The sequence below is a fragment of the Physeter macrocephalus genome, chromosome 18, assembly GCF_002837175.3.
Source record: "Physeter macrocephalus isolate SW-GA chromosome 18, ASM283717v5, whole genome shotgun sequence".
NCBI lineage: Eukaryota > Metazoa > Chordata > Mammalia > Artiodactyla > Physeteridae > Physeter > Physeter macrocephalus.
In genome coordinates, this window is record NC_041231.1 from 83,413,122 (window position 1) to 83,426,514 (window position 13,393).

General features: G+C 44.2%; 1 protein-coding gene across 1 annotated transcript in view; it reads right to left on the reverse strand.

Moving 5' to 3' along the window:
* The window catches only part of PKHD1 (PKHD1 ciliary IPT domain containing fibrocystin/polyductin), a 429,330-nt gene that overhangs the window by 400,103 nt on the left and 15,834 nt on the right, over positions 1-13,393 (reverse strand). The window contains exons 8-16 of the mRNA XM_024121891.1: positions 12,490-12,554; positions 11,167-11,206; positions 10,241-10,311; positions 8,816-8,917; positions 7,921-8,016; positions 4,545-4,686; positions 2,475-2,589; positions 1,199-1,477; positions 15-104 (exon numbers count right to left, since the gene is read on the reverse strand). Coding sequence (XP_023977659.1) covers positions 15-104; positions 1,199-1,477; positions 2,475-2,589; positions 4,545-4,686; positions 7,921-8,016; positions 8,816-8,917; positions 10,241-10,311; positions 11,167-11,206; positions 12,490-12,554 — 1,000 coding nt within the window. The remainder of the gene's footprint in view (positions 1-14; positions 105-1,198; positions 1,478-2,474; positions 2,590-4,544; positions 4,687-7,920; positions 8,017-8,815; positions 8,918-10,240; positions 10,312-11,166; positions 11,207-12,489; positions 12,555-13,393) is intronic.

Here is a 13,393-nt window from a genome sequence, read left to right on the forward strand (position 1 = left end):
AAGAAGGTTCCCACCTGATGGGCCGTGGCATTTGCTGGGATTGGCTGGCTAGAGACATTGTCCCAGGTAAGGGAGAAGTTCCCTGTGCCAGACACCATCAGCATCTGAAAAGTCAAGAGTGACGGGATTAAAGAACATGTCCTCACTGAACCAGGGAGACAACATAGAAACACAGGACATACCTCCCTGGCTTGTTATTTCCTTTTTATTACAATTTCAATTTTTAAACTCACTATCCTCTAGAACTATCTGGAGAACACAAGTGTCATCATGTAATGAAAACTTTTCTTGGAAGAATATACATGTCTATCTCCCCATTGATGCCTGCCCCCCTCCTTCTCTTTAGAATGTGACACCTAAATGTCACCACTGAAGGGCCCACTCTCAGCCCTTCTCACCGAGCTCCCTCCCAGGGGTGGCCTGGGAGGGAGAAGCAGCCCCATGCGTGTCACACCCTCTCAGAGGCTGATTCAGCCTCTGCTTTGCTTCCACTGCATTCCCTGCTGGGCATATCCCACTTTTGTAATGGGGTGAGACCTATCATCTTATATTACTTGTTTTCTCCTTTGTTCTGTGGTTCTTTATCTGCATGTTTTACTATTATACCGTAAGCTTTAAGAGGCACAGTCCATATGCAGTCATCCTTGTACACCGAAAAGTGGACAACAAAAAGTATACCAAACACAACATTGTAAATCAACTATATTTCAATTAAAAAAAAGAAAGCACACCAAACCTGTTCAACCAAAATATGGGGCACAACCAAGAGACCCAAAGGCCCTGACCCTTACAAAGCAGACTTAGAAAACACAATATACGGGGAAATAGGACCCGAATGGGTCAAAAAGCTATGAAATCTTGTATGTGTATGCTCACAGGCATGCATACATGAGTGTGGGTGTTAGGATGACCTTATCTCCTCTCTGGGGAATATGTTTCCAAAGGAAGATTTACCAAGAACTTAAATTCCTGAAACTAAGTCCATAAATCAGGGCATATCAACAATAAGACTCTGCATTGTTTTTAAAAGTCCTCTCAACCCTATTGGATGGATACCTTATCTCTTTGGCAGCAGAGTTATCATCACGGCTCAAGTCTCCTGGCTCCCAGCCAGCGATCCTTCCACTAGGCGGGACTATATTCCTTGCAGAGTTCACCCCCTTAACCTAACCCCATGGGACAGGGAAGACACGGAGACCTGGATTTCCGGAAGTCTCTGGGCCCGGGCTTGGATCTGATGCTTCTCCCGGAGGTACGTGCTGACCACCTTGGGATTCAGCCAGGTGTTATGGATCTGGACACCAATCCTCACCCCGCTGCTGGGGGCTCTCCCTCGATGCTCTGCTTCCAGGTAGTACCTGGCTCCCCCGAGCAGCTCCAGCTTGGGGGTCTTCTGTTGCCAGGTCTCTTCACTCCCATTCTGCTCCCAGGAGTCAAACCAGTCAGCAGTGCCCACTGTGACGGAGGCCACTTTCACCTGCACCCCAATCAACACATCAGGACCAGCACTATGAAGCTTCCGGGTCTCTCTTTTCCAAACTGCAAGTGTCTAGACAGCTACTTAACAGGGATTTGGGGGCTGGTCTGCCTTTTCCAACAAGTGAGGACCTGTGCCTGTGTATGTTTCTCCAGCCGTTCTTCTCTCTCTCTTTCTCAATTACACAGTTTTCAGATGAGGCTGGATGGTCCATGTTCAGAGCTGAAACAGACAACCTGAAACCCTAGCTTTAAATGATGCTGTGGGTAAAGTTGTATGAAGTCCTCTGAGAAACCTAAATGTTACTTGACTGCATCAAAATCTATGATGTTTCTCTAGCCAACTACCAAAGCAATTTCATAGAAGTATATTCATCATTTGAGAGGAAATACTGTGTTTCTTTGTCAATGGCACCAGTTAATTTTGGCTGTTGGTTAAAACACTTTTCCTTATCCTCCAAAGCCGATCAGAAATTTCCTGCATAAAACTAACTACATCCCTACCCAGAATTAGCTGTAAAGATGCAAGTTTTGAAGTCAGACAAATCTTGGTTTGAATTCTTAATATGCCTCTTATTATCCCAGTGGCCCTGGATTGGCCATACAATCCTTCTAAGCCTCATTGCCCTTATCTGGAAAACACAGATAAAGAGACATAGCTCACAAGATTTTGTGAAGGTTAGAAACAAGGTGTATAACAGCTGTAGCATAATGCCCAGCTTACAGTAAGACCTCAATAAACATGCCAACACATTCAGCCAAGCTCTTTTTCAACAATTAAAATCATGTCAATTATATCTCAATTTTTAAAAGAAGACTTTAATAAAAAAATAAACCCCCCACACACAAAAAAAACAAAACGTTAAAAATCTCCGGTTGCTTAATGGCATGTTACAACTGTCAGTAGAACATGAGAGCTTTCATTGTGATTTGGGGGGTTTTTTTCAGGAGTTAAGGACTGGGGATCAGAAGAAGGAAAATGAGAGGGAGGTGTATACCTTGGTCCTTGGGTCCTCCGACTGACTGAAATACAGGGAAGCCTGGTTGTCAGCCTGGATCCAGAAAGTGTAATTATTTGTCTCTGGGGCCACAAAGAACCCACTGAGCCGTGCTCTGGAAAGCAGAGGAACACAGAGAAAGAAGTGAGGGCAACCAAGTCCGGAATCGCCGACCCAAAAAATGGTGCCCTTGGACCTTGTTTGTCTTTATGGTAATGAGGAGGAAACTCTTGACTCTTGCGCCATGTATTTGGCCAAAGCCCTCTGGATGCAGCTTTTCCTGTGGTGCTTGCCTGGCTCAGTATCTCTGCCCATCTCTTTGCACTGGCACAACCCCCTGAGCAGTCCTGTCGTCTTTGGGAAAGTCGTAGTCGCAGCGCAAGTTTGCCTGGAGGCTTAGCTGAGATCACTCACCTAATACAGCCAGTGAAGAGCCTGGTGCACAGCAGGAACTCAATCAATAGTAAATATTATTCTCATTATTACAAATAAAGAGAGATCACCAATCAGAGTTTGCGCAGATTTGGTCTAGATACCAAGAATACCAAGAATCTTTTCTGATAATAGTTTTGAAAGTAACTATGTAAAGGTCCATCATTATCATAATTTTTCAATCAATAAATATTTCAGTTTTTCATTTAAAATTTTTGAATTTTATAGAAACGAATGGCAGAAAGAATGGAAAGAGTTACTCTCTGGTTTGTGGCTCCTCGAAATGGCAATTAGAGAGACATACCCTACAGGTCATACCAGACAGTCCAAATGTTCTTTTGTCTTTTGAGGTGGGCTGACTCTCCTTGACACTCCTGCACACACTGAATATAGCTAAAAGGTTCTCCTTTGAACATTACTGATGAGCCTCAAAAACTATGAAAAAGACGCAGTACTAGGTGCCACAAAAAAAATATATATATATATATATTGCCACTTTAAAACCATGTATACTGGTGGTTAGATATCTAATTAGTATGGCTTCCAAGACAACAGAAACTCTACTCTGTTCAGATTTCCTTCCCTACTTGGTTTTTTCAATGTCTGAAATTCCCTGAACAGAGAACAAAGCCTTCCATTTCACAACAGAATTGAAGTTTTAAATAGCCAAGGGACTTCTCTGGTAGTCCAGTGGTTAAGACTCCATGCTTCCACTGCAGGGGGGCACGGGTTCAGTCCCTGACTGGGGAACGAAGATCCCTCATGCCGTGCGGCACGGCCAAAAAGAAAAAAAGAAAGAAAGAAAAAAGTTCAATAAAATGGCCAAAGCCTTGAAAGAGGTCACAGGTTGGCTGGAGTTCACACTCAGGAGTCATGACCAACCTCTTTGAGAGAGTTTCAAAAGGAGAAGAGATCCATCACACCTAAAGGATTCAGTCACCTGAATCCACACCTTAGAGCACACTGTGTCTCCACAATTCTCTAACTTTCCATATTTTTAAGCCCACATTAAAATACGAGAAATTTTGGCCACATCCTTGAAGGGATTAAAAAGACAAAACTAAACTAAGCAGGAAAAACTTTATCACACTGCAGTCACCACTATAAAAAACAGTGTCTCCAGAGCCCAATGGAGTTTCCCCTGCTATTATACCAGCCATCTGGTTGACCTTTGGCACTGGATAATTGTTCCCACAGAACTGTTGGCTGCCCAGCCTCTGCTCCCTCATATGCCCAAAGGGCAAATTCTCGAGTCTTTCTTTAGTATCATCCAGATATTAGTTTTACCTCTTAACCACGTTCCTGTGGCAAGTTTTGCCCTGCTCTCTACCAAGCTTCCTAGACTACCCGGCTCAATGTTCTGATGAACAGTCCTCCCCAAAACAGATTTCAAACTAAGCTGTAGAAAATATAAATTTTACCTATTGATCAAAATTTAGTGTGTACCCATAAAGGGCCTGTGGTCCACAAGCGTAACGAACACCAGCTGAGAACAGCGGTCAAACTTCGTTGCTGTTGAATTAGTAGATATTTTAAATTTTCCCCTGGAAATCTCATTGCTTACTTAACTGTCTCCTAGCCTCACCTAGGCCAGTAGAGACACTTGTGATATGGACCCCCACTTTTCCTACAACATACCTGAAAGGTTGCCCTTCCTTTGACCAAAATCCAAACGGAGAGCTGGCATTTGGGACAATCTGCCATCTGTACCCAGGGGTGGCTTCTGTCAGGTCCAAGCCCTCAGCAGCGTCTCCAACTTCAAAGAGAAGCCCTCGATTGCCTGTAAGACATGTAAGCCTCATAAACATCAGAGGGCACTTCCCCCCCAAGCAGGGGAACTGCTTTACTACAGATTACAGAGTGAAGATGATCCAGGAACTATCTAGAAGGTGAGTCAACTGAGACATAGATGGAGTAGCTATGTGAGATGTTCTATAGATAATACAAATGTTCTAGAAAGTGGAAACTACTGCTTGATGTAGGATTTAAGCTCTTGGAAAGAGAGGCTTGACAAGGAGCGGTAAGGGGAAATATTCTCAGAGGACCAGAAAAGACGAAGGAGCTCTTTTTAATGGTAGTGTCTGGATACGAGAAAATGTAAAAGAGCAAATGAAGGCTCGTGAAGCCAGGACTGGACTTCAGTCTCTTTTAATGTTCAGTTCAGCTTGGGAATTCTATTCTCTAAAACCCTGGGTCCCAGAAATTTGGCAATCCTTAAATTTTTCACAGGTCACGGCCTCAATTTGTAGCCATGGAGCAAATCACGTGACAGGCTGCTATTACATAACATTCTAAATGATGTCGTACTTATTCATTTGTGTTTTATCTTAAACAAACCCTGAGACCAAAGGCCTATGTGCGATCAATATTGGCTACTAATTGGGGTGAGGGTAAAAGCTCTGGAATCACACATGGGTGCGTTCAGAGTCCAGCTCTGCCACTTAGTCGATGTGTAGCTCCGAGCAAATTGCTTCATGCCTTCGTTTTCTCCTTCATCAAAATGGGGCCAATAGTAAACAGAGATACTGCACTAAAGACTAAGGAGCTGAGTTATATGTCAGTTATATCACAGTAAAGCTGGGGAGAGAAATAAAGTCAGTTTGACAATTCTGAGGGGAAAAAGACTAAGGGAGTTTAAAACATATACACAAAGAGCCTGAAATATAGTAAGTACTCAATAAAGGATAGCTAGGGTAGTTATTATTATTTTAAACTACTATTGTTATTCCTTGTTAAATCCTAAGAAGGGAAAACAGATAAGGAATAAGCATAAAAATAAGAGCATATTTTAACATACTATTTGAGGTTTCTTAACCTCAGCAGTATTGATATTTGGGGCTGGATAACTCCGTTGTGAGGGCTGTCCTGTGCATTGAAGGATGTTTAGCAGCACTTCCAGCCTCTACCCACTAGAGGGCAGTAGCACCACCATCCCAGGTGTAAGGACCAAACATTGCCAAGTGCCCCCTGCAGGCCATTGAGAACCACTGCAGTACCTGATCCTTTGTCTTTCTGTTACGGAACACAAGTACGTGTGCCCAACACAGTGAGGCCAAACAATACCAAAACTTCGGAGTCTGGGGCAGAGGAAGGTTTATTGCAGGGCCATGCAAGGAGAGGGGTGGCTCATGCCTTAAAAAAAAAAACCCAAACTCCCCGAAAGCCTTCAGCAAAGCCCTTTTATAGGAAAGGTGAGGGAGGGGCGCAGTTATTTGTTGCAAACTACTTGGTATCAGGTTCTTTGTTCTTGAAGTCAGGTCACGGTCAAGTAACGATGTTCCTGTACATCTCTACCAAACAAATGTTATTCTCTGTTCTGACAAGAAAGGGCAAGGTCCCAAGGTTCAACCTTCTCCCTCCGAGGTCCCAGCCCAGGCTAGGAGGAGGGGGTCCCTTGGCGGGCTGGTTACCCTGCCCGGAAGGGTTCGTCCAGCGCCCAGTCTGGGTCCTCCCACCAGTGCCCCAGCCCGGCTGACGAGGGAGCTCTCAGCTGGCGGCACCCCTCAGGGCCAGGTCCCCAGACCCCGCCCAGCCATCACCACTGAGGGAGCCAGACGCCCTCAGGCTCCTAAGGCTGCCCAAACGGGGGCCGAGGTCCCTCGGACCCGGACCCCTGGAGACTGCCACTGTCATTAGGTCACAGAGGTGGGGAAAGGGGAGAGGTTCGCTGCCGCCTCAAGGCCTGGGCCCGGCCAGCGCGCGGCCGAGGCGAGGGCTCTGGAGCCCTGCAGGACACAGCCCTCAGCCTGTCCCGGGGCCCCCCGGCTCACCCACCGGCCCAAGTCCATAGGGCCTGGAGGGCCCCAGGGAGAAGGCCGAGATCCGCCTCTCACCTCACTCTGCCCCACGGACCACCACGAGACTCGCCGCTGGCAGGGCCGGACCTCTCACTGCCTCGCACTAAAGGTCTCGCGCTAAGGGTCTCGCGATAATGGTCGCCTGCTAACAGCTGCGCGCCCGCCCCGCCCCATCACACTACCATGGAAGAAATGTCAAAAGCGCTGCAGAAAGGACGTTATCAACCATCAAGAAAAGCTGTGTTCAGGAAATTCCTCTACCGCGATGCCAGTAGCTAGAGCAGGCGTCCTCTTTCCTGACTCTGGAAACGCATTCTCTCCATCACTTGCTTCATACAGTAGTTTTGTTTCCTTGGATGGGAGCTTTCCCTGAGTAAAAACCGCAGATCGGGGGACCTGGAGAATTCCCAGCTAAAGCTTTGCATGTGTTTTCACACCCAAATGGCCTTTCTTGAGAAAGGTTTCTCCCCTGATGAGATTCAGGAGACGAGCTCCCTGCCTGTGGATTAACAGTGAAGATAGCCCTTGCGGGGCACATAGGGCTCCAACTGGCAGCCTGTAATTCAGGCTGCCCAACACGCCAACTGCCCTTCGTCCCTAACTAAGCCTGAGCTCCTGTTCTAACGCTTTCCAGAAAAGTGCTCCCGCGGTGCACTTGCAATCTGCAGCCGTGGAGTAGAAGGTTTAAACAAACACAGAAGGACAGATGGAACCTGCCCCCTTGCCCCCTCCATTTCTGTCCACTTCAGGGGTAACCTGGTGGCCCCATCACAATACATCTCTACTTTTCAGAGTAGGAGACAGTACCCACAGGGGAGAAGAAACTACATTTAAATGCACCCCATTGCACCCCACCCTCCGCCTCATCTAAAGCTGTCCTATGAACATAGAAGACATGGTCTGAAGCTCTGTCTTCTTAAATAGTGGGCAGGAGGGCAACTGACCCAGAGGATGGAGGAGGCCGCTCAGGGGTTTCCACCAGTCACTATAGCAACATCTTGATGGCAGTTAGGCTTCCTGGATCATGGTTTCCACTGAACCGCATTGGTCATTCAGCTGGCTGGGGCTAGGAGTGCAGGGTGTTGCCAAGCATCTGAGTAAAGCTAAGAGCCTCTCTGAAATGAAAGCTCTGACTCAGGACCCAGGGCTCACTGAACAGCCAGTCAAACAGCTGAGACTGACCACATATCATAGACCAGCCGTGGAGACTTCCTTACCTGCCTGAGGAGCGGAGAGTCTTGCCACTTTACCTGGAGCTCTGGTGGTGCACTCAATCCTCCTGGGAGATACGTATCTAATATCACACAGAATGCCTGAGGGGGACATTTAAATTAGATACAGATGTCAATATCAATGGAGATATAGATGTGGCAGGACAGAGGACCACACTGAGGTAGACAGGCTCCTGTTCCAAGGCAAAGGGCCAGAAGTGGAGAGTAGAAAGAAAGTTGTCACCTCAATGGAAGGAGGCAAGAAAGGGGGAGTGCAGAGCAGTAGAACACGGGGCTGCTCAGAATAATCAGGAAGAAAATGCCTTGCCATGTCGTTCACTGGAGATGAATTGAGCTGGGGAGAGGAATTGACAGGAGAGTGTGAGGACATTTTCCTGCATCCTTGGTGTCACCAAATAGAGGAGCATCCCACTAGGCAGAACAAAAGGTTCTAGACATGTTCTCCACAAAAGGGTTTGCTAAGGGGGCATTCCAGAAGAATCTGCATAGCAAAAGCCTGCCCATTCTTACTTATTCAGACAGAGCTGAGGGGAGGGAGAGGGGTCGCCTTGTAGAAGGAGTAGACCTTTGTGAAGACGCAGCTGTGCTTTTCCTTCTCTTCCCTCCCAAGATGGGGACACCTGAGGGACTTGCCCATGAGTTGTGAGTGTGTCTGCAGCAGGACACCCTATTTCTGTTACATGTTTGCCAAGCTGCAGGACCAAAACACCCCCCAACCCCTGCAGCCATAAACACAGGTCAAAGACCTCAGAACAGGGTCCCATGATGAGTCGGAAGAGGCAAATATTGCTTCCCCTTATCCTCTCCAGGCCTAAGAGATACATAATATCCTATGGCATTTAAATCTATGAACTCTTTTCAGCCATTTCAACTTAGTTACCTGCAATGGTAACCTGGGCAGGATTGTCAAAGAAGTCCCCTGTAATTGTGAGGTCTGTTCTTCCCCCAAGGCTCCCAGTTTCTGGAAACACAGACAGTATTTCTGCAAGAGGGAAAAAAAAAGTAAGCTTCCAAATATAAACCAGGATGTGAGCCAGATAATAATATAATCATAGAAGCTATCCATAATTTATTTCTTACTTTAACTTTCTAAGACCAGCAACAGTTGTAATTTTTTTCTAGTAATAGTCATTTAAAAGTGCATATAATACGAAAAGGATTCACATATAACAATATGGATAATAATATATATTATACAGGATCAATATCTGAAAGGAATGGGAAATGCAGTCACTCATGCTATCAGCACAAGGCCCTGCGTACCATGATGCTTCCTTAGGAACTCTGTCTCCTGACCTCAAGGACTCTGTTTACACATCACAGAACAGTAGGTTACACTTTATGGAGGAATCAACTCTGGATGCACCAGGCGAGGTCTCAATTTACCCATATGAGCCTGCAATTCGCTCTAAGCAAAAGAATGAGTTACACTGTCATATGCCACAAATCCCCAAGAATTTAACTTTTTCTGATCCTTCCCCCTCCTATGATCAAACTCTGAGAGTTCTAAGTTTCGTCTCCACAAGGGGAATGAGTAGTTATGTTCTCTGATAAACTGAAGGTACAAAGAGGCTAATCATGAATGGTTACCCCTTCAAAATAAAACCAAGGGTCAAAATTCAGCTTTGACAGAGGTAGGCTACATAGAGAGTGAACGGCATTGGCCCCATGACTTAGGAAATTCCTTGCACTTTTGGCAAAGGTAGACTCTGCTGCCTCTGGAATCTGCACTAACCTCACAGACATTTTTTAAGTGGTTTTGGGACTGTATTCAAGCTGAGAATCTAGCACTCGTATTTAGTAGCCAGCTTTCTACTACTGGACTGAGTTCACGATTTCATGCAAGTTTCCAGTTTTCAGATTTTTTTTGGTATGAAGATTTACTCCTCAGATAGGAATACACAAACTTAGCATCTGTATCAGCAAGTCATAAATTGTTGAATGAATGCTCAGAGATGAGATGTTAAAATAACTGCAAAGATGTGCTTTAGATTTTTCAGTGCCATCTCCTTTCTGTTACTTTTTTAGAACAAAAAACAAGGATGACTCCCCTTTCTTTTATTGTCTATATCCCTAGACCTTGTATAAAAAACTATGATCAAGCCTCTTTTAATACAGCAACTAATGTGGTCACTCGCACAAGCAACCTATTCTCATACAAAACCAAAGGGCCATCCATGACTTCAGGGACAGCTTCAGGTGTTAATGGTCACAAAGAAACGGCCAGAAAGAAGGGACGGAGGGTCCAAGGTCCAGGGCCGAGTGAGGGGAGGGGTGAGAAATACACGATGAAGGGAAATGGTACCTGAATACGTCTGGTACAAGAAAAGGTCCTGCTTAGCACTGACCAGCCATGCATCCTTGTGTACCATTGACCTTCAAAAAGACAAAATTGTGTTTTGGATGAAAACTGCATCTGGGATTACATTTTTTAAATTGATTGCCTGAAAGAAAGATCACTAACTTTAGTGATCTTTAAAGCTGTTCCGATACCAGCTCCCTTTGATGACTAGAGAATACCAATGGGGCAAAGTTTGTTTTCTGATCTAGAAAATTATATGGGAATAATAATACTTACTTTACAGAGTGTGACTAGCATTACATGGAATAATGAATGTGAAAGGACCTGGTATGGAGCTGGCCTGTGGAAGATACTCAATAGATATTAGTTTTAGTCCTTCCTGAAAGAGAGACAGCGACAGAGAGAGACAAAGAGCAAATCTCTCTACTTTGGGCTGTGTCACTATCTTCACAATGAAATTAATATCAGCTAGACAATGCCCTTTTCAGGAAAACACTGACAAAGTACATAGTGACAGAACATGAGGTAAGGCAAGCAGAAATCCAGAGTCCTAATTGATCTCTCCAAAGCGCTATGAAATTTGGACACTTTCCATCTTGAAGAAGGCATTTCCTGGAATGATACAAAGCATTTTATGGAACTGTACTGTTTTAAATTTCCAGTATTATGAAATTATTTAAGAAGCAATTCCCCAAATTCTGTACCATTATCACACTGAAACATTTACATTGCTTCAGGATGAGTGCATAGGGCACAATTATATTCACCCAGGTTAAAAAAAAAAATCAAGCGGGTATGTGGGGTTTTATTACACTACATTATTTGGGTACATTTAAAATTTTCCATTATAAAAGGTTAAAGAAGCTAAGCAAGACAAAAGAGTAGATAGTGTAAGAGAAAGATAAATTTGCTTCCTCCCAGTTACTTACTTTCCTTTGTTAAATACTGAGAAACTAACATTCTGGGAGCCTGTAACAAAAAGAAACAGACATTAATACAGGAACCTGCACAAACTGCCTGGACCAGGTCACTGCTACCATAAACCCAAGGACTCTGGCGATCACCAAGGTACCACCCACACGTTAATTTCTTTAACAGTACCCAAAATAAACACGTTCCAGACTCACACCATCAGCGATGGTGACTTCTAACCGTAAAATGATAAATGTAGAAGCACAGAGCAGGTAAGGGCAGGCTTGGAGTTAGACCAAGCATGATAAATCCTGCTCCACTGGATACTAGGTTCAACTTTCTCACCTGTAAAGCAAAAACAATTCCACCAGCCTCCAGGTTTATACATGAGGATTAATTTAGTTTATATTTAAGTCGCTTCATATAGTGTCTCTCAGGGAGTTCTCAGCAAATGGCAGTTATTATTATCATCCTCAGGAGAACCAATTCTTTTTTTTTTTCATCTTTATTGGAGTATAATTGCTTTACAATGTTGTGTTAGTTTCTGCTGTATAACAAAGTGAATCCGCTATATGTATACATATATCCCCGTATCCCCTCCCACTTGAGCCTCCCTCCCACCCTCCTCATCCCACACCTCTAGGTGGTCACAAAGCACCGAGCTGATCTCCCTGTGCTATGCGGCTGCTTCCCACTAGCTATCTATTTTACATTTGGTAGTGTATATATGTCAATGCTATTCTCTCACTTTGTCCCAGCTTCCGCTTCACCCCTGTGTCCTCAAGTCCGTTCTCTACATCTGTGTCTTTATTCCTGCCCTGCCACTAGGTTCACCAGTACCATCTTTTTTAGATTACATATACATGCGTTAGCATATGGTATTTGTTTTTCTCTTTCTGACTTACTTCACTCTGTATGACAGACCCTAGGTCCATCCAACTCACTACAAATAACTCAATTTCGTTCATTTTTATGGCTGAGTAGTATTCCATTGTATATATGTGCCACATCTTCTTTATCCATTCATCTGTTGATGGGCATTTAGGTTGCTTCCATGTCCTGGCTATTGTAAATAGTGCTGCAATGAACATTGTGGTACATGACTCTTTTTGAATTATGGTTTTCTCAGGGTATATGCCTAGTAGTGGGATTGCTGGGTCATATGGTAGTTCTATTTTTAGTTTTTTAAAGAACCTCCATACTGTTCTCCATAGTGGCTGTATCAGTTTACACTCCCACCAACAGTGCAGGAGGGTTCCCTTTTAGGAGAACCAATTCTTGAAATCGTTTTTTTCCAACACAGAGAAAGACTTTAAAATTCTGTTACTTCTCACACAGACCAATGTAGTTGCCTTCCACACGGCACTGCAGAGTCCCAAGACCATGGTCTTCCTGAATAGGATAGCTAGGGAAAGAACCGAAAAAGGTAAGAGGTAAGAATTACCAGACAATTCAGTTCAGAAGCTCTGGCTCTTTAGCCAGGAAAGAAAAAGAAGTAATAAAATAAAATGTAAAATAAAATAAAATAAAACAAAACTGTAACTAGAGTTATCGTCAATACCAGTCAAACACACAAAATTTTGCCTACTCCTAATCTCCATTGGGTCCTTTCTTTCCAAAATCTATTTTATACAAGGACAGCAAGATCCTTATCCCCCCAGAAACATCTATTAGCAGGTGTGAACTGAAACAGGACAATTCTGAGCAATCAAATGTAAGAAACCACATTATAGAATTTGGCTCTACTAAACGCTCGTCCTAAAAGCTAAGCCATAGGGTATAGAAGGTTAATCCACTCAGTCCAGAGGGAAGTGAAAATCCAGCAAAATGTTGGTTATCTGAACTATAAGCACATAGACACTCATTTTCTACATTTCCCTTGTAATAAATAAATAACTGAATATTGAAAAGTTAGTTGTTTTCTCTCTGGCTAGTCGCTACAGTATAGTGGTTAAGAGGATGAACTTTGGAGGCTAGTTAGTGGGCCCAGGTTGAGACCCGAGCTCTGCCACTTGCTCTTTGTGAGACATTGGACAAGTTACTTAACCTCTCTGTGCCTTGGTTTCCTCATCTGTAAAGTGAGACTAATAACCGTATGTACTCACAAGGTTATTATCTGCCTTAAATGTGAAACCGTTAGCGCAGTAAGCACTTAATAAGTATCAGCTATTTGTTTTCAAGAAAGCTTTCAGGGGCTTCCCTGGTGGCGCAGTGGTTGCGCGTCCGCCTGCCGATGCAGGGGAA